Below are 21,089 nucleotides of genomic sequence, written 5' to 3'. Positions count from 1 at the left end.
GCGATGTCCTCCTTCATCGGCAAACTCCAATGCCATGGAGCATCGAGGATCCGAAAGACAAACATAACAAAACATTGGCAGGGTAAACATGCGGCTCGCGTATGGGCAGAAGTTTGTGCGGTGGAGCAGGAGCAGGCATTTTCCGGAGCACACCAGTATCGGTTACGGATCACGCCCAACGGTTCGAGGGAGTTGGGAAAATATCCTGTCGCTGTGTGGTACTATTTTTGGCTGTCCGTCTCAATTCAACAAGGCGATGGTAGTAGTAATAATTTATGTTACCCAAATGGTGTAACACAACGACGCACGATTAATTAACGGCTACAGGGATGGTATCAAGAGAATCGAAGCTAATCTGACGATCTAATCGAACCAACGCCGCTACACGATTTAAAAATGGAAACGTACGCAAATCGCATCGTTCGTAAAAGGGAAAATTATTATCCTTTTGGGAACCGCCCGTTTCGTGTTCGCCAATTCTGGATAGAACGGACCTTCGGGAGTCCATCCCAACGCGTGGATGCATCAGGCTTGACCTTTTGCGGACCGAAGGAGGCAAAAGAAAAAACAATCAATTTCCCTACACCCCGCTGTGGGCAAGACAAGCCGGTGGAAAATCGCCCGGTCGGGTCCGGTCCGGGTATTTGTGGTGGACCACCCGGTTGGTTTTCCGGGCAGGTAAAAGTACCAATCCACCCCTTTTCCCGAGGATGAATAGTTCATTGTTTCCATGAATTTTAAATCGACGGAAATTTAGAACACCGCAAACCCGTCGCGCAAAAGGTTGAACATGCATTTCGAAGAATTCAAACGTATCCGCTAAGCCATGTTGACTTTTTTTTTACTTTTTTTTTACCATGCCTTTGTTTGTTTCATGCTTAAATCATCACGGCGTATCCAGCGCGTCCAGCGCGGGCCCAAAGTTTAATCAAGGATTTTGATGGACTGGTGAATAATTGAAACCGGGTTCCGAGGAGCCCTTTCGATGTCCTGGTCCCGGCCGAGTGGAACATCTTTCTCGCGGGACCAAATGCTCATCGGATGGGCACAAACACACACAGACAGAGCGAAAAAATAAACCGTCGTTTGCGACCATGCAACGTCCAAGCTGACCTCAACAATAATGATTCCCTCGTTACTGCGAACGTTACTTCGACCCGAGTCGCAGGCAGAGGACACAAGCTTTCGCTATTGGCCTGAAAAATGAAACCCGTTCGCCGCTCATTACCCTACGCACCCTTTGATGATCTGATGGAAACAGCATTGGGGTGGAAAACCACGGGAAACTTTACCTCATCGATTATCGATTTTTGCACGCCCGGCACAAGGTGACAAGGTTGCCATCGGAGCTGCCTCCCAAACTGCCAAAGGTGTCACGAACGGGAGCCGTTACGTAACGAGCCCCAGAGCCCCATTCGGTTGTTCATCTCACCGAGCAGGGTTTTCCGACCCAAGCGGCACCCCTTACGCCCAACGAGGCCCGACAAGATAACGAAGATTACGAACGGGACGGTCCCACGGCAGACTCCGAAAATCATGGGCTGTAGCTCCATAACCTACCGCTCTCCCATTTCCGGTGAAAATCTTCTGAGCTGAGCTTTGAGTACCTGACAACATAACCGCTTTGCAGAAAAGGTCACAGGTTGTTTGGAGCGAAAACGAGGGAAGGGATCAATTTCCATACCCAGCGTTGACTTAATGATGTCTGAAAGGAGGGCGTGGAAAGGCGTACCGAACTTTCCAACTTTCATCAAAATGCCTCGAGTCTGCTCACTTTAAGAATGTTGATTATCGTCGTGAGAGGCTGTTGGAATGAATGCCACAAACTGTGAGGATTTCGTAGAATTAGTTCAAAGTAGGAGATTGCCTCAAGAACGCAATTAAGTTGGTGTTAAATAACTTCAAACTATTCCATGAAACAAGTTTCACATGGTGGATGGGTTCTATCGGATTTTAGAAATACTAGATATATACTAGAAACTTTATTCTAGAGTAAAATCTACAATTTGTTTCAATTTTAAATGCAACTTCAATTCAATTTCCCATCATCGAAATAATCAACTACTCTTAAACAAGTGTTCGTCAAAAAATTAGTAGTTAGAAAAACGAGCAAAATCATACGATTAAATATGCACTGATTGCCAGTGCAACGTACCAAATCAGCTGTGAATGAGGTTGCGAATCGATAATGATGCATTTCCATTCCCCCGCACATCAGCTCCATCGTCATCTCTCTTCTCGTACGTGACAGATGCGTACAATGGCGAATTAACTCCTCGAATATGTAAAGCTGGTAAATACTTCAAGTGTTCGCTTCTATTTGATCACATTTATTGCCGATCGATGGTAGAGTGTGTTCCGGAACCCCAATTGGGGCCCCATTATATCTGTTGATTAGGTTAATTGTGGGATCCTTTAGTTGTTTGAACCCTGAGTGTCGATTACAGTTTTCGGGGAATACTTAAATTTAAACTGTTCGTTACCACGTTCAACAATCGCGTTGTTTTGGTTCGTCGTATTTTCCTGATGGGTTAAAATGATTTGCTTACCCAGAATTAGGGCGATCAAATTCATTTAAACGGTGGTTAACGTTTTAAAACACGATAAAACTAGCGTTCTGTCATTTTCAATTGAAATTCCTGCACCACAATTGTTTGCCGCATGTCAGAAATGGCATAGGATTTCCAGACGATTTTGAACTCATCCAAAGAGACTTCAGCTGTCTTCGGGCGGAACGTCTCTGTCAGTTCCGGTCGCCCTGCTGACAGTAGACACAAAAAACCTACGGCACACTTTGGGGAAAGCGAATAGCTGGAATGGAAATTAGGCCAAAAACTTACTTGCCCCAGCGCCAACCGTCGCACCGAACGTCGCCGAACAAATGAGCCGCACCGATTCATGACTCGGATCGTCTCGTCCTTGAGCTTGGGGCCGCGGAAATTCGCACAGTGCAAAACGACGACCCGGAACGGAAGAGTGTCACTACACTGTCGTCGTCGACGGCCCTTTTCCCTGCTGCTTACCACCAGCCACAACACACACACTCATGTACACAAACACACACTCACTTCGGCGAGCGGAAAAGGCACGTTTCATGGATGGTTCGGAATGAAATTTACATTTTTCATGACTCCGCGACCACGACGCAGCTGTAGCCAAGGCCGTGGTTTGTCGTGGCCATTTGTCTTTCTTTTTGGTGCCGTGGTGTTTTTTTTGGGATTTTCGAGAAGGAAGATGGGAAAAATAGAGCACGGCACAGAAAATCGTTGTCCCCGGACCGGATGTCACGAATTTCGTTCGTCTTCTGCCGTGAGGTTTGCCAATGTTTCTTCCTACTATCCTATTTCGCCAAACCTCGCTCTGTCGGGTGCTTTGTTTATGTACGGCACACTGCACACTGACACTGCCGGAGCGTATAAGAATGTTTTCCGGACAATCGGGATGCTTCTAGGGATGCCCTGGCACGGGGAAAGTCTCTCCCGAACGGCGAACGGAAAGAATGAACGATCAATTTATTCCGGATTGTGCTCGGCGCTTTTCCAGCCAACTGGAAAATGCTCCATTGTTGTCTTTCCACCACTGCCCTTTTACACCGCGTTCCGGAGGGGGTTAACTTCCGGCCACCGCCGCAGCTCCCGGGGTGCTCACCGAGCTTCAGCAGTGTGAATAACCTTGAGTGAAATTTATTGATTTTCTTCCCGCGTACGGTTCGCTGCCCGCTGTGCCACGTTTGTGTGTGGGTACGTCGCGTTTTTCCTTATGGATTTTTTGGCCTTTCCTTTTTTTTTTTGAACACACAATGCAACCCTCGCTGGATTACAACCACCTCTTCCTTCTTTATCTCTCACTCGAAAGTCACCCTTTCTCTCGCTCTCTTCCTCTCTCTTTTCTTCTTACACTCTTCCGGTAGGGTGTGCTGACCAGCGGCAAATGGAAATGTCCCCGAGGGATCGCTTCCTGACGGCACCTTTCGCAAATCACATGACACACACTTTTCCTGCAATCTTCTCTACCGTTCGGGTGATTTTTCTCTGCCGATTTTAGGTAAACCTAATTGAGATGATTTAACCGTTTCACGTATGTTTGTTTGACGCGCTATTAACTACGTTTTCTTTCGCAATTACTTCACAATGGCTTGCTGCACCACTCGAAACAGGGTTTTCCTTAGTACACCGTAAGCCACACAGCACCAGCAACGACAAAAACAAATCCCTTCTGGTGCAGCGAGGGCGCTCTGGCGGCTTCCCTTTTTCACACACGCACTCAGTGTCACGAACGAACGTCACGACCGTACTAAATTCTCTCCGCCAGCGGCTCGAGTGCGGATGCTCTACTTTTTTTTCATTCCGGCTGCCGAATCCGAAGCGGACCACCCTTCCGAATTTGCCAGATTTCATCAGGCAGGATATGCTCTCCGGGCCCTTTCTCTCTTTGGCTCTCTCTCTCTCTTTCCCATCGCTGTTCGGTTCACCCTCGGGTTCGGCAGACGGAGTTTTCTCAGAAAGTCGGGAAAATCTGGGAGAAGGCTTTCTCTTGCCGGAGAGTGTGAAAAACTGCCAGCATTTAAACGACCATCTGTGCAGCGCTCAGTTCCCTCAATAGGCTATGGATAGGAAGTCCTTTCATCCCTCTAGCTTACACGAGGGAGAGTTTTGGTTGTAGAGGGGTTGGACTTACCATAATCGAAACGAGTTTTGTCCTGGGGATGGTGAGCTTTATAGCATTCGTTCATCCCCTCCAAATTTAGGAAAATCATGAAGCCCGTTCAACTTGTAGGATCATAATGTTGCAGGGACACGTGACTGTCACAGGATACACTTTGTCGATGTTGCAAGTTCGAAAAAGGATGTTCGTAAGAAGCAAGATTTTCAAAAAAGAAACTACCCGACAAACAAAGTTGCGCGACGGCGGGTTTAGGTGCAACTTTTTCCATACAAAACGCCCGGGCGATGAAAGTGCTACCCCAGTGCTCCTCTCCGCGAGTCTATACTTGCAAGCGGTAGCACAACATCGCGAACAAAACACCGCGACGAAGCGATGCATCAGGAGGAATTTCCTCATCCCACCCCTGATGGACCCATACTTGCAGATGGCACTGCAACACGGACAGGTTCGGACCAAGGCGCATTAAACAGGGTAGGTTTGGTAAATGTCGTTAAACTTTTCAAACCACAAAAACCCTGAAGTTGAATCGGAAAATTGATACAAATCAAAACTTAACCATGACTACGATGAAGGCACTTAAAAAATGAGTTTTATGAAATGTCCATGAAAACCATTTTTTTAACTGTCAGTATTTTCTATGTATTGCTGCGTTAAACGCAGTAAGGGACTTTCTCTCGCGCTTCTCAGGCGACATCAAACTTCGCAGGAAGTTTTTGAACTTCTTGCTTCAGCGTATATACTCGATCAATAGGTTGAAAATTAGCACTGCACTTGTTTTATCTTGAGCAGTTGCGAGAGTAAGAACGATCGCTCGCACAGCCACCAATCGATAACGTAATGCTATGATGTTCGTTGTATACAGCTGGAAAAAAATATTGTTTATTGATTACTGCGAAAGCGAAAAACCAAAACAATCGCTATACATTTCTCATACCATGATTCATCATGATTCATAATGTAAAGAAATAAAATATTATGTCAAAAACATGGATCTTCTATCGAGCTATTACTTTCAGTCGTAGAAGTGTAGTGGAGAATTAAAAAACACATTTTTAAGTGACTGAAAGCAAAATAAGTGAACCAGATCCAAATATTGCGCAAAATAGAATCAATGTGTTCAGTTTTATATCAATCATCACTTCAAACACTGCTCATAATTACCAAGCAATGAAGAAAAAATAAAATATTATTTTGACAATTAATTATGAATTTGAACCAAATGTCAACAAGCCAAAGTAAACCAACCTACAGCTCTATGAGCCTTGGGCAGTTTTGCCTGCTGTCAGCAGAGTTGTTTTGATTTTGCCACCGCTTGCAGAGTGAAATTGCAGTTCACCAAAAATGTGAAGAAAATAGTAATATAGCGGCAGTTTTCGTTGATATTCGGTAAGTAAACGTTATTAAGATACATGAAAATCAGAAAAAATCCAAAACTGTGCTAATTTTTATGCATTTTCTTTTCCAAAGTTCAACGCAAGCAACAGCGGCACCAGAAGCCCAACCGCGGTGTCTTCACGCGGTGGAATGCAAGTTACGTGCGGAGATGGCTGATTTTTGCAGTAAAGGCGGCTCCTGGCGAATAAGCGGTTTGTAACGTGGTTTATAAATATATTTCAATAAAAAATGTTCTTTTAATATAAAATTACGACTCGGGAATTTTCCTTTGTATATGATGACAAAATATTGAAAACATCGCCTCCATTAAAACACCGCGCATTGTATAAAAAACATCGCGTCACGTCGTTTTTGTCACGCAACCTACATATTTCGCAGGTTCCATCAGGAGCCCGATGATACCATGAAAAACGCCCCTTTCATAGCGCAACATGGATATTCTTGTTACTCGGGTAACTAACTGCATGCTTCATTTTATCCTTGTTGTGAAACCATTCTCACGTAACCCAGTGAAGTTGTTTATAGTTAATTTTAATTTTAAATAAAGCATTTGTTAAGTTGAATGAAGCGAGCATTTAAAATTGACATGTTTCCTAAAGTGGTTCAAACCTTGTTCATTTTTATGATTCTAACAAAATCGTTATCTCGTTCTACTTTAAATCTAATTTTAGATATTATAGCGCTTGCCACAGTTTGTCTCTCCAAACAATTCTAAGAACTCACTTGCATAATCCTCTCATCAAGATATTTTTGGGAAGTTTGTGAAGGATTTTCTCAACAACAAAAAAATTAAAAAAAAAAGGCATAACACAATCATGAAAAAGCATAATGGTTGTGCGTTAAAATGTCTTTGCGGTTGTACAATCCCTTGGGAAAGATATTTTTAGCCATCTCAATGACAACAAACGAATCCCCTGTCTAGATGCTCCAGTAGATGGATAAAATGAAAACAACTTTAATCTGGAAGAATGAGGTACAGTTGTAGAATGTAATTATTTTATACGCGTTGTAAAAAAAACCAAAACTAAAGTGTCGCAAAGCAACCTTACTTCTGTTGAAAGTCATTTGCATAAAAGAAAAACGGAAACATTGGAAAAAAAGAAGTAAAATCTTTAGAAATTATCAATTCCTATTATTGGTAAACCTGAAAATATCATAAAATTGTAATTTTTGGGAATTTTCATATCCGCAATTTAAAAAGACTAATACTCAATCAAATCTACTTCAGACAGCTATGTCCAACTTTCTTTATTTTTGCAGTCTTTCATCTATCAAAGTATTTCAAGGTCCCCGTGGTCCCGTTTAAGCCCCAACACACCCTACGGCGAGCCCAATTGCTTCGATTGTTTTCGATATTTTCTCCGCTCCACGCGGTGGCGCTTATCGGAACCAGGCCGGTGTTCCGGTGTGATAAAAAAACGCTCGTAAACTTCCTATCAGCACATAAATCGGGCCGAATTATGGTCAACGGCTGATAATCGTCTCACTGGCGGTATGAGCGGTCAGCTTTCTTGTCTCAATAAATGACCAGCCCGTGCGCCGGGAACGGTTCAGTGAGTAACGGAACGCCTACGAAGAGTTCCACCAGTGAGATGATATTGAAATTACCCTTGGCCCTAGCAGGAGCCCTCGTGACCCTGCTAGCGGTTCTGCCGGTGTCGAGTGAGCTGATCCAGTTCCCCACGGCCGACAACGATCCCGTCGTCGAGTCGGTTTGTGTCGGTGTGAACGCTGGTATTTTCCCGCATCCCGATCCGACCCTGTGCCACGTGTACATCTCGTGCACCTTCGAGCGACCGATCGTGTACCAGTGTGCGGCGGGTCTAGTGTTCGATTCCGACACGCTGTTGTGCGTTCCAGGTGACCGAGAGCAGTGCACGGATCGATCCGAGCCGGACTGGAACGCGGTCTGCTCGAGTGTGTCGTACGCCTTCTATCCGGACCCGAACGAGTGCTGGAAGTTTGTGTTCTGCACGCTCGGTCAGCCCAATCGGTACACCTGCCCGGATGGGGAGATCTGGTCGCAGAAGGATGGTTCGTGTCGGCTGGGAGATCGGGATACCTGCGAAGTGCTGGACGTCGGCAATCTGTGTGTAGGAAGACCCGATGGAGCTATTGCCCATCCGACTGACTGTCGGCAGTATCTGGAGTGCAGCGCGGGGCAGACCGCGGTGAGAGAGTGTACGCGTGGTCTTATCTTCGATTCGAGCGTAGGCAGGTGTGTGGTGGGCAACACGGACACTTGCACCCCAACGGTGGAGGTCTGCCGTGGCGTAGCGAACGATCTTCGACCACATCCCAACGAGTGTCACCTGTTCGTCTTCTGCTCGCTCGGTGAAGCGTCCGTCCTCGTGTGTCCTCCGGGTGAGATCTTCCGACCGGACATACGCTTCTGTGTGCCAGGCAATCGGGAGACGTGCCAGTTCAGCCCGGTGGAGACGGCTTGCGTTGGACGCCCTCCAGGGTTCGTGCCGCATCCGGACTCCTGCGAGCTCTACCTATCTTGCGCCAACGGTGCGGCAACCGTGATGAGCTGCCCGGCTGGAACCATCTTCAACCCACAAACGGGAACTTGTGCCGCTGGTGACGCTGAAACGTGTCTCGTTACGGAGGGACTCTGTGATTTGCAACCAGATGACACCATTTTGGAGCATCCACATCGCTGTGAGTTGTTCATCATTTGTCGAGGAGGCAACGCGTTCGTAAACCCCTGCCCACCTGGTGAAGTCCTGCGTGTCGACGCTCAGTTCTGCGTTCCGGGAGATCCGCAAACATGCGAGCGATTCCCGCTGGAAACAATGTGCACGGGTCGCCCTGGGGGGCTTTTGCTTCCACATCCAACCGATTGCGGTCAGTTTGTTGCATGCGTCGATGGGCAAACCGTGTCGAACTCCTGCCCAGCCGGGAACATCTTCAACGCACCGAGTCAGTCCTGCATTCCGGGTAACGCGCAGACGTGCATTCCGCTGACGGGCGTTTGCGCCAACGTTCCCGATGGTACGGTGCTGGAGCATCCCGATCGTTGTGACTTTTTCATCTGGTGTACTGACGGAAGACCAACCGTAAACCAATGTCCGCTCGGTGAGATCCTGCGCCCTGAGATACAATTCTGCGTTCCTGGCAATGCGGCTACCTGCGAGTTCGAACCGGTGGAGAGTATGTGCTCCAATCGACCGGACTCCATTTCGTTCCCACATCCGGAAGACTGTACGCTGCTTGTGCGCTGCGAGCAAGGAACGTCGATCGTCGATCGCTGTCCACCGGGCAGCATCTTTCATGCTCCCTCGAGGGTCTGTGTTCCTGGGAATGTGGACACCTGCGAGCGCTTCGTAGGTTTATGCATCGGCCAGCCAGATGGACCGATCGAACATCCCAACGTGTGTTCCAGCTTCATCTTATGCCAGGCCGGAGTGGAGTTCTTCGTTCAATGTCCTCCAGGAAACATTTTCATACCAGGTGAGGGACAGTGCGTTGCGGGAAATACGCAAACCTGTGCCCCATCTGCAGGTATCTGCTTTGGCCAGCCAGATGGTGCTATACTGGAACATCCAAACGAGTGCGATGTGTACATCATCTGCATGGCCAACACGGCCGTAGCACTTCCATGTCCCCCCGGGGAGATTCTTAATGCCAACGCGGAGTTCTGTGCCCCTGGAGACCGTGATACCTGTCAGTTCCACCCGGTGGAAACGATGTGCCGAGGTATGTCGGACGGTTCGATCTATCCTCATCCGAGCGATTGTGCATTGTTCGTGCAATGCAATGGAGAGGTTGCAACGGTTTCATCTTGTCCGATCGGGCAAATTCTACACGCACCGAGTTCAACGTGCCGTCCGGGTAACACCGCAACCTGCCAGTTCCTCGATGGGGTGTGCCAAAACCGTCCGGATGAGTGGGTTATCGAGCATCCGAACCTCTGTGGACACTTCATTTGGTGTCAGGACGGAGGCGTTCAGGTCTTACCCTGTCCGGATAGGGAAATCCTACGGCCAGACGCTCAATTCTGCGTTCCCGGAGATGTCAATACTTGTAGCTTTGATCCGATTGAAAACATGTGCACTGGCCGTGCGGACGGAGTCATCTACCCGCACCCAACCGATTGCACGGCTTCGGTGCAGTGTTGGGGTGGCGAACCAGTGGTTGAGATCTGCCGACCGGGAACTATTTTCCTTATCCAGACGCGAGGCTGTGTCCCTGGAAACCCCAACACCTGTGAACTACTGGATACGGTTTGTATGGGCCGTCCCGATGGCGTCCTCCCACATCCTGGTGGCTGCGAGCTGTTCCTACTGTGTACCTCCGGTATCACATCCGCCCTGCGCTGCCCGGAAGGGGAAATCCTCCACCCAGAGTTCCTAATCTGCGCCACCGGAAACGCGGAAGACTGCAGTCTCGCGCCGATTACCACCGAACCGCCGATCATTTCCGTCTGCGAAGGTCGTCCCGATGGCAACTACACCCATCCGCTACTCTGCTACCTGTTTATCCGCTGCACGGCCGGCGAAACAGACATCCTCTCTTGCCCCCCGAATCATATCTTCGTTGGAGCAATTCGCGACTGCGCACCGGGCAATCAGGAAACCTGCATTCCCTCCTAGACTTAATTTCTTAGTTGTTTTGGTCGACGATCAATAAAGACATTGCCTTATCGTAATCGCGCACACGATTTATCGCACTTCGCTCACTGCAGCACTGATAGCGCTTATCCGATACGCGCGCCTCTGCGCGGGGTTCACCTGGGTGGCTCGTAATCTTATGCATCCGACAGCCGCAGTAGACCGGTGGAAATGAAACCAACACCCTCGTGGTGGTCTTTCACGGTTGTCGTACTCCTCTGCTGTCTGTTGGCCACCGTTACCAGTGGTGAAAGCTACCTCAAGCGCTGGGACACGGCGAGGGTTCCCTTTGGGGGAATTCGCGCACTCTTGGGACTCCCAGCACGTCACATTTCAGAAGAAGAAACAAGGTTGGTAGTGGAACTAGAAAGGCCAACAAGGTAGGCAAGGTGTTTTTAATCGTCTTTTCTGTGAACCAGGGTGAATGATTCGTCAACATCTAGTCCCGTCCGGTCAACCGACGCGCCAGACGAACCTGCAGCTGACAACGACGAGTTGGACACTGCTATGACGAACGCTCCCTATTTGACACTGGCATTGAAGGTGCTGCTGATGGCGATACTTTGCTACACTCTGTGATATCAAGTGATAAGGAAACCGTGATAGAAGTAAGCTCCAGTTTGTGAACATGCGTTATTGAGAGCTCTTTTCCGTTTGGTAGATAGTGAGGGTGTATTTCTTAATCGATGCGTTCCGGTGCCCTTATCTATCACGTGTGATTACCAATGTTTAACAAGTACGCGCCTAAACATCAATAAACCGTGTTTCCAGCTGCTCTGCACTGCAAGTTTATTTAATCTTTTTCTGGCAATTTCCTGAACTACCCCTCCAGTCTAATACGCATACTGGCACGTCTGGAAGTTACCGCTACGGCAACCGTTCGATGGTGCATGGAAAATCGATCCATGTGGGCACGATGTCAGTGAGGGGACCCAGCCCTGACACTGGAAGTACTGCTCGCACAAGTAAGGATGCGCCTTTTTACCCCAGAATCCACATTCGGCCGATACCGGCTGCAGTTGGTTTGTAGTCTGCGAGCCCGGAAGGCATCGTTGATAATCCCAGCGGAAGATGTGATCGCTGGGGCAGCTCCGGATTGTTTGATTCGCGCAATCCACGTACTGTTTAAACTCGTACGGATGCTCGGCGTAGGTTTGTGTTTGTCGGAAGCAAGCCTCCGATTCCAGCGAAAAGTTGTTTCCATGTCCTTCGAAATACTCGGAACATCTATTTTCGGTGCCACAGGAAAGCGTCTCCCACGAGAAAATCTGATCATACGGACACACATACTCCGTTCCCATACCCCTTTTGCACAAAACGATCCTATCGCATTCTGACGGATGCATTACGATACCATTCCTTCCGTCGATGCAAAGCGATGTCGGATGGAAAGTGGTCATATAAATCCATGGTGCTGTAGTACTTTCTGGCCTTACTGTTGTCGAGCTTACTGTTGTCGGCTCTTCTGTAGTCGGCTCTTTGGTACTCGGCCATGCTGCAGTCGGCGTTGTTGTTGTTTCCGGCCACGTTCTTGTTGTCCAAGGAATTTCTGTTTCCCACCAACTCACCGTTCTGGCCAACGTTTGACCCAAAACGGCCAATGAGATACCAAACAAAAACAATCGAAAAGACATCTTGCCTCAAAGAAGCACTGAATTGGTCTGGCGACGAGGATTCTTTTATATAAGAATAAAGTAAAGTAGGGAACACTTGAAAAGACAAAATAAAAAAGCTTCTGGTTAGTTTAAATAACACGCGCAGACACTTTATCGCCAAGCTAACAAGAAGCTCGTGTGATTTTTCTCATTGACTTAAGAGGCTCGAACGATATCGTAGAGTCAATCACGAAAGCGGGGGACAAGCCAAGTGTCAAAGCTACTGACGGACGCAGCACCGAAACGGTTCGCATTGGAGATGTATGAAGCTTTCGTTGAGTCGTACTTAGGTTCAAATCTAATTCTTACGAAACTGGTGTCTTCCATTGGTGGTAAGAAGTATTGTTAAAACGTTTTTCATCAATGAAAAAAACAATCAATGCGTTATGATCACTTAATTGTGATCGTCACTGCAACAACATCAATTTTTTTCTACGATCTTCTTTATTTACAGTTATTCACTATACAGTTGTAAGTCAGTTATTCTTATTGAATACTCTAGGTGCCAAAGCGATTTTCTGGAATATTTGTTAAAGATTGGTTGGTACATTTGATTAAGTCTGTTCGTACACAATCAACTGAAGTCATTGCGAGATAACGGCACAACCAGTTCGCTTTCTCGACGCGACTAGTATTACATACAATAAATAAATAACAACCCTTGTTGTAACGGTGTAGAATCTCGCCGCATCGCTAGCGTCATTTCAAGCGCCGGTAACTTCATCATTCGGTCAGCCTTTTTTCGCTCTTTTCAATGTTTGGCTTACTTTAAATAATGGGGGTTCCCTAACTTTGGGTCAGCCCGTCTTGACCATTTCAAAATAGAGCAGATTATTGTTCATGCTGAGGGGATTTTAAGGAGCACTGGGGCGAAAGCACCTCCCGGCGACATAGTCTCATGTATACCGGAGTGACGAACGCAGGGAACTTTCATGGAAGTTTGTACCAGTTCTTGAAGGTGCGTTAGAAAGGGTCTTTTCTGTTTGGTAGTGAAGAGTGTCAGTGCCGTTATCTATAACGTGTGATTGAAAAGTGTTTCAAGTACGCTTACAAACAATTGTAATCTGTTCTTCCATTTACTTTCCATTGCATGTTTATTCTTCCACTCTAAAGCATTTTCATCAATGAACGTACGATTAAAAAACAACTACAGTCGATATCCGACTTACGCGGATAATGGGGACCAGAGAAACCCGCGTATCTCGAATATTGCTTGACACATAGCTTATACTAAAAGTTAAGAGATCGAGTTCTTGTGTACATGTATCACAGAATGTTAAAAATTTTACTGTGTCCGTTAATATGAACGCAAGGCAAGCGTATTTAAACAATATAAATTGCAATAAACGAAATAAAAAGCGTAAGTTATGCAAATGTGTAATTTAAATATTTATTCGTGTGGTTGTACATCTCAGGAGTTTACATTTACGAAGTAATAAACCCAATCTACTGTCAAATTTTGAAAACCGCGTATCTTCGAATCCGCGTATGTCGAGTACCGTGTATATCGGATATCGACTGTATAGTCTACTACGCATATTGACAAGTCTGGAAGTTACCGCGGCGACAACTTTCCGACGACGAATGGTAAATCGATCCACTTGGGCACGTTTTCTCAGACGAAATCCAGAACCGACACTGGAAGTACCTCTCGCACAAGTAAGGATGGCCCTTTTTACCCCAGAAACCACAATTAGCCGACACCGATTGCAGTTGGTTAGTAGCTTGCGAGCCCGGCAGGCACCGTTGATATTTCCAGCGGAAAATCCGATTGCTGGGGCAGCTCCGCGTTGTTAGAGTCGCGCAATCCACGTACTGTGCAAACTCGTACGGATGCTCGGCGTAGGTTTGCGTTTGTCGCTTGCAAGCCTCCGACTCCAGCGAGTATTTGCTTCCGTGTCCCTCGAAATACTCGGAGCATATGTAGTCGGCGCCACAGGAGAGCGTTTTCCACGAGAAAATCTCACCTTGCGGACATTCCACATCGAAAGCGTGATTCTGGTGGCAGAAAACGAACTTATTACACTCCGACGGATGCATCACGATCCCACGGCTTATGCCGCTGCAGTTTAATGACAACGACTCAGTGCTTGTTTCCGTAGAATTTTCGGGTAACCAGGTTGAATCCGACTCCGATACTGTTGTCGTCTCTGCCAACGTTTGACCCAGAATAGCCAACGAGACACTTAGTAAAAACACTTGGAAAGACATCTTGCCTCAACAACGAACTGAATTGGGTCTGGCGACGGTCGTTCTTTTATATAAAAAGAAAGTGAAGTGAAGAACACTTCACACCGGTGAAACAATGTTAAACGTGAAATTCGTTGGCCAAATGACTTATCAAACATGTGCACTTTATTGGAAGTAAACAGGAAGGGTTTGTTAGTTGCATCATTCACTCAAGAGGCTTGAACAGGCGATCGCATTGCCCACTACACAGTGTGACACCCGTGGGTCGAACACAAAAAACGGGGGACAGGCCTCGTGGCGGAGCTGCTGTCGGACGCAACTCAGAAAGCGGTTGCACTGGAAGGGATGTGCAAAGCTTCCGTCAGCCCGTCCCTCACAGAAATCCTCGGGAACGGAGTCTATCGTGCAGGATCGTTCGTTTCCAGGTAGGCAGTCTTGGTAGAGTCCGCTGTAGACAGTGTTCGGTGGGCAATGATAGTTTCGTGGCGGATCCGATCGACAGTTGATGTACTGGGTGCAGTTCATCGGATTGGCGACGAGTGTTCGGCGCACGTCCCGACAGAAGTATGCCTCCCACGACGGTAGTTCAGAACATCCCGGCTCTACGGTGCTCGGCTCAGTCGGTGGAGACGGTGGTTCAGTCGGTGAAGTCTCTGGCAGGCCGGATGTTGTTCCCTCGTTGCATGGAAACTGCGATTCTAGCACGCAAAATAGTACCGTGGGGTTGAAGACGGACCCATTTGGACACTCCTGGACGCTTGGTTTTCCCAGCGAGCACACCACGTACTTTCGGCAATCATCCGGATGGGGAAGGGTCGCAAACCGAATACCATCACAGACGGTCTCCAGTGAGGCAGTGACCGACTGATACAAACTCACAAAACTAAGCAAGCTCACGAACACTGTCTTCAGAATCATGCTAATGAGACTGCTTTCTCGGACGTTGTACAGTGGCAACTAAAGCACTGTCTGCTTGGTGCCAATCATTTTATCCAACCCTCGTTGATAAGTAGTTGTCAAGCCGGGTGGTCGTAGCTTCAGATCTTTTTCCGGGAAGTGTGCTCCCTCGATACCCAGTCTTTATGACCACCGTTAATCCAGGTAAACACGTACAATTGCAATTGATGGCCCACACAAGATAAGAGAATTGCAATAATCGCCCAACTATCTTCGCATATCGCTATGTTGATTATGGTGATAGCGCTTTATGATCTGTTCGAGGAATTTACCTGTTGGGAAAATGATCACCATAAAAAGCGAAAAGTTTCCCACGAAAGCTACAAATCAGCTTTAAATTTGTAATTATCAGCAAATTGTTAACGTAACTGTAACAATTTTACGAAATTTTGAATAGGACTTAAGCCAGTTATTTTTGTTGCATACTTTTAGGAGGAAAGTGGCTTAACGAAATATTTCAATAAGCCAGGCCGACCTGAAACATTTCACTAAGCCAAGTTGTACGCAAAGAAAATGTTACATTTCAAATATAAATACGAAATATTTCCACCCACAAAATATTCGTTGATTTTGCAGTCAAGATTACTTAAACAAAGAAATACTTGTTTCAAAGATTTTTGCAACACATTTAACACAAAATTCAAAGTCTATCACCTACCCGCCGTAAAGGATAACACGGTTATCTACGATGATTTTCATTTTGGTTTAAGGTTTCACGTGTGAAATCGGATCATGTTATAGAAGTTGCACCAAATTATACAATTCAGTCCTTTCCCAACAGATTTTATTAAAAGAAACAAAATGTCTAAGGCTGATATGGAAACTGTTGTAGGAAAGGTCGAGGATTATTTAAGAGAATTTTATATTTAAGAGAATTTTATATTTCCTATTTCTACGAGTAGTAAATAAAAAAGAAACAAAAACTTAACCAGTCATAGGTCTTTTTTGATCATACATCAAAAGTACTTTTTTCCTTTACGATTTCAACACACTCTCACAAATTCTTCATGCTCACAAATTCCTCTCCAAAATGCAGCATCTCAAAGGTTAGATCGAGCCGAAACCGTTGAATCATGGCTCCATTCATTCATTAAACTTGTGAGATATGTCGACGATCGAATCATTTTCCGGCAGTGTTTCCCCACAAAAACAAACCGCACAAACAATCAAGCACCTGGGAATAGGCGATGACTTTGCTTCATTTATTTCCTTATAGGGAAACCAAACTTAGCTTGGAAGCTATTTTTAACCGTACGGCCTGGAAGGTGGGTCCATGGGAGGCGATTTATATAGCCACTATTACGGACCCAATCTGGAACGTGCGTTTCCACCTTCCGTTGGCCCAATAAAAGTTATCGAAAACATTGGCCAGATTCCATCCGGATATTGAAGATCATCGTGGTACCGATTTGTGCTGATAAGGGTCACAAGACGGCTTATCAGAGTCGATTAGTGACGGCTTACTTTGCCGATTTAATCATCGGATGTTTTGTTCCCTTTAAACCGCAACCGTGGAGTGATTTACAGTATTTCAATACACTGTGCAGTGCTGTATATAAGCAGATTAAGGTTTCGAGTTGGATTCAGACAGTACCAAACACCTGTAAGTGAAGGTTATCGAGCGGGAGAATCGAAATTAAGTAACGATGTCAAAGTCAAAGCTAGCGTTTGTGGCACTGGTTGTGCTGGTTGGAGCCGTCTTTGCTGAAGTCGAAGAAACACCGTTCAGGCGGCCACCTGGTGGTGGTGGTGGTGGAGGAGGTGGTGGAAGTGGTGGAGGTGGTGGAGGATCAGGTGGAGTCAGACCACCCGTTGGTGGCACACCGGAACCTGCCTCGCTGGAGAGCGTCGAAAGCAAAGAGGACAACGAAGATGCGGTGAAAAATCCCTGTGACGGTCTGCTGATTGGTATCCTGGAGCACCCGACCAGTTGCTACAAGTGGATCTCCTGCTACAAGGAGGTGGCCACCGAGGAGACCTGCCCACCGGATTCGATCTTCGATCTGGACGAAATCACCTGCGTGCCCGGCAGCCAGCGCACGTGCCGCAAGGAGGGCGATCCCTATCCGCTTCCCGGCGACATGTGCCGCGGCATCATCCTCGGTTCCATGCTGCATCCCGAGGACTGCACCAAGTACGTGAGCTGCCTGCTGGGACGTGCCCGGGAGCGCTCCTGTCGCCGTGGTTTTGTGTTCTCCGAGCGACTGTTCATGTGCCTGCCGGGTGATGCGAACTCCTGCACGGTCACGCTGCTTCCGACCACGAGCACCATCGCGCCGGAGGACGTCCAGCCCGTCCCAAGCGATATCTGCCGCCGGAACAATGTTTCGTTCGGTGTGCTGCCCCATCCGCAGTTCTGCACGCGCTACATCTCCTGCACGCTCTGGATTCCGATCGAACGCGAGTGCGGCCGATTCCAGGTGTTCAGCGAACGGTTTTCCCTCTGCCTGCCGGGAAATGTGAACTCCTGTCGGCCAATTCTCGGAAGGGAGCTCCAGTGAAGCTAGTGTAATGAAGATGTTAGAGGCTGCTAAGAGTAAAAGAAAAATAAGAACATATTTGTTTTCTAATTAAAATATAAAAACATGCATTTATACTTAGACTGTACTCTAACCTTTCCTTTGACGTGATAAACGATACATTTTGCATCCATGTAGGCATGATTTGCCCAATTTCTAGCACTCATTATGCGCTCATCCACCATTAATCTCCGCCTGGTGAAGTTCCATCCATTAATGACATTCAGATGTCGATCTTTCGCCACTCATACCATCCAAAACTCCATACAAATAGACTCTTCCGGTTCGATTTGGATTTCCCGGGAAAAAGAAAAGGACGAATCGCTCTCCTTGTGGAAGGCACTTCTGAAACTCGAAACCGGCTGCTAGCAGAAAGAAACGACATCAACCGTGGGTAAGGAAACTGCCCGAACAAGAACGGCACCAGAACGAGGGGAACAAGGATCACATAAAAAGAGGAAAACATTAGTACCGTGTCATGTCAGCAGGTCTCGTCGTTACGCATAATTAATCGTGGGCGTTGAAATAATAACATCCTAAATGTCATGCCCGCGCGTTTCCCAGCCTCCGAGCCCGGATGCTCGGGGTTTTTCCGCAGCCCGAACGTTGTTTATGGGTCATGTCGGGCCAAATGTTGTTAAGCTGTGGTGTGCAGTTTTTTTTACTAACTCCTTCCCCGAACCGAATGGTTAAAAAAAACTGAAACAACAACTAAACACAGTATGGTGTGTGGGTTTACCGAAGCAACTCTTTTACCGCGAACTCAAGAAGTCTACCGTTTGTCTATGGCGAGCGCGAATGGCTGAAATGGGTTGGAAAATCATTCGCCGAGCGGGGTTTTCCTCCGAAAATGGGTCATAATTTATCCGCCACCGGTTTGAAGATGGTGCAACGGGAGTTTTTTTTTTCAACCCCGAAACGGGTAGCAACACCGAAACTCCACAGCAGCAGACATAGCGAGAGATAATTAATTGCTCTTTATGGGACTTCACCGCATCGTCACAAACTTGTGCGCCGTTCTGGTGTTTCGCGAGGTGGCTGGGTGAAGGGGAAGACGCGAAGGAGTCTTATGTTGCAACCACTATGTCGCTGTAGTTCGGGTTCAGGATGATCGGGTCAGGTCCTGGAAGGCTGCGGTTCATAAACTCATCTCCGAGCGACAGATGTTACACGAGCAGTCCATGATCCTTCCGGCATTTCTGGCACACGGTCAGGTTTCGAAGCGTTTTTAATTCTGTATGTCGCGTGTCCTTCGAATACGTTGCAACTAAAGCTGTAAAGTGTAAGTGGATATCGCCCAAAACGTGTATGAAGAATTTTGTGAAGCTCGTAAATAACATATAGTATTATTGCGGTCTAGTTACTCAAATTTTGTATTGGAAACATTTGACACTTCTCTTATTTCTTTCAGCAAAGTCTAATGATACAATTTTCCATAAAAATCTACGACACATAAATCAATCCAGCTCACAGTATGACCGACACAGCATAACGTTTCGACTAATGGGCTTTATTATTCGGTTACAGAAAACGTTAACTAATCCCAGACTCAACGAAAAAGGATATGTCTCCACCTGGCTACAAGGTCGAAAGACCACAACAAAATGTTCCACCAGCATCTCGTGAAAAATCCCTTATGTCATTGTCCTGTCCTATCGGGTGGGTTTGCGTCATCTTGGCAAATTGATTGTATCCTCACCGAATCACAATCCCCCCCCAACAACACGCCCCCAATGCCCAACGATGGGAAATGCGAAAAAAGGGGCCGATGGAAAGAATTGTCACACAGAGCGTGCGTCCCAAGTTTAGACCCGGAGCTCTCCCGTATGGTAAGTTGTATTGACATGTAGGATTACAACGAAAAAATGAGGGATTATTTTTAGGCTTTTCAATTCCCGGGTCACCTTTTTTCCACCCCCACAAGCTTTTCTTCTCGTTGACAGAAGCTTCTTCCAGCCATCATCATGCAACCCCTGAGACCGCTCCGTACGGGGATGGGGGTCCTGTATGTATTCTTTGAAATCCCTCAAATTGGATTAAAACGTCTCCACATCGTACTGATTGCAGAGAAAAGGAGCGTCCTCTCTATAGATGCTGGAAGGAGCAAACATCAACCTCGGCTGATTCCTTTAGATCTACCGATGGAAAAAAGATGGCACCAGGGTTTTGTAAGAGTTAAGGATGGTTGCAGAGATTAAAGCGTACGAATTGCTTGCATTTGTTGCTGTTTTTCCTATTAAAAACTCGAATAAAGAAGGAAACAAATGAAAGTTAAATACATCACCTCGGCCATCGTTTGCTTTGTTGTACAAAGAAATTTATAGTATTAATTGGCAGCATTTGATCGCAAAGCTATTACTTTTTGGACGGAGACTTACACGATCGACTGTGTAGATGTTCTGCTCTCAGTGGAAATCCTTTTCAAACCCAAACCTTCTATTTCATCTCGCGTTGATGAATGACAAAAGGTTAAAACCGGCACCCATACTACACGGCACACAAACGCGCACAGTAACACAAACATTCTAATGGTGAGCACGAAAAAACAATAGTGCCGGAAATGGGAAAAGCAAACCCATTGCTAGCTTTATCTCGCACTTCTGCTTGGTTGGGAAAATTTGTTTTCCGGTCATTGTTTGCCCGACTCGTCCGAATGGCTCCCAAAACACGCCAAACTCCAGCCGAGCGACAACACTTTGCCGGACTCCTAAACGGAGGGATGAAGCGAACCCGGAAAATCCCAAAGTCCATTCAACGGTTCCCTGCCCAGAGGCTGAGGTGTGTGGAGGGAGTGGACAAAATTTCCAAATCGAAATATGCCAACCTTTGTTAAGCTCCTTTCAATCGAGAGAAATTTATCAAAACCATCCCCGGTTTCCTCTCGCAGGTGAATTTGTTGACTAGAACTCCCCGGACGAGTTTGTGATGCAAAACAAGGAGTGGGTAGTTGAACAACAGAAATCCACCCGGTTGTTACGCCCAACATGCAGGCCTCCTAAGTGGATCATATGCTACCGGGATGCATTTTATGAGTTCGTTGTTTGTTTGCGCCCATGAACCAATGCTGGCTCAACGTTCTTTCGAACGATTTG

The 21,089-nt window shown here is 46.8% G+C and overlaps 4 protein-coding genes across 4 annotated transcripts; 3 read left to right on the top strand and 1 right to left on the bottom strand.

Moving 5' to 3' along the window:
* The first annotated feature begins 7,313 nt into the window (after positions 1-7,313).
* Positions 7,314-10,658, top strand: LOC131267254 (multiple epidermal growth factor-like domains protein 6). The gene has a single exon (XM_058270082.1). The coding sequence runs from the start codon at positions 7,584-7,586 to the stop codon at positions 10,656-10,658; it is 3,075 nt and encodes a 1,024-aa protein (XP_058126065.1). The 5' UTR covers positions 7,314-7,583.
* Positions 10,659-10,847: 189 nt separating this feature from the next.
* On the top strand, positions 10,848-11,255 carry LOC131267246 (uncharacterized). The gene is made up of 2 exons (XM_058270070.1): positions 10,848-11,026; positions 11,096-11,255. Exons 1-2 carry the CDS (start codon positions 10,848-10,850, stop codon positions 11,253-11,255), a joined length of 339 nt encoding a protein of 112 aa, XP_058126053.1.
* Positions 11,162-15,439, bottom strand: LOC131267236 (uncharacterized). The gene is made up of 3 exons (XM_058270058.1): positions 14,731-15,439; positions 14,011-14,481; positions 11,162-12,315 (listed from the first exon to the last, which is right to left on the bottom strand). The coding sequence occupies exons 1-3, from the start codon at positions 15,437-15,439 to the stop codon at positions 11,510-11,512; spliced, it is 1,986 nt and encodes a 661-aa protein (XP_058126041.1). The 3' UTR covers positions 11,162-11,509.
* A 1,685-nt stretch (positions 15,440-17,124) lies between these two features.
* On the top strand, positions 17,125-17,979 carry LOC131267228 (uncharacterized). The gene has a single exon (XM_058270047.1). It carries the CDS (start codon positions 17,125-17,127, stop codon positions 17,977-17,979), a length of 855 nt encoding a protein of 284 aa, XP_058126030.1.
* The last annotated feature ends 3,110 nt before the right edge of the window (positions 17,980-21,089 follow it).

The sequence above is a fragment of the Anopheles coustani genome, chromosome 3 (assembly GCF_943734705.1).
Source record: "Anopheles coustani chromosome 3, idAnoCousDA_361_x.2, whole genome shotgun sequence".
In the NCBI taxonomy this organism is placed as follows: domain Eukaryota; kingdom Metazoa; phylum Arthropoda; class Insecta; order Diptera; family Culicidae; genus Anopheles; species Anopheles coustani.
This window is presented reverse-complemented; position numbering and strand designations above follow the sequence as displayed.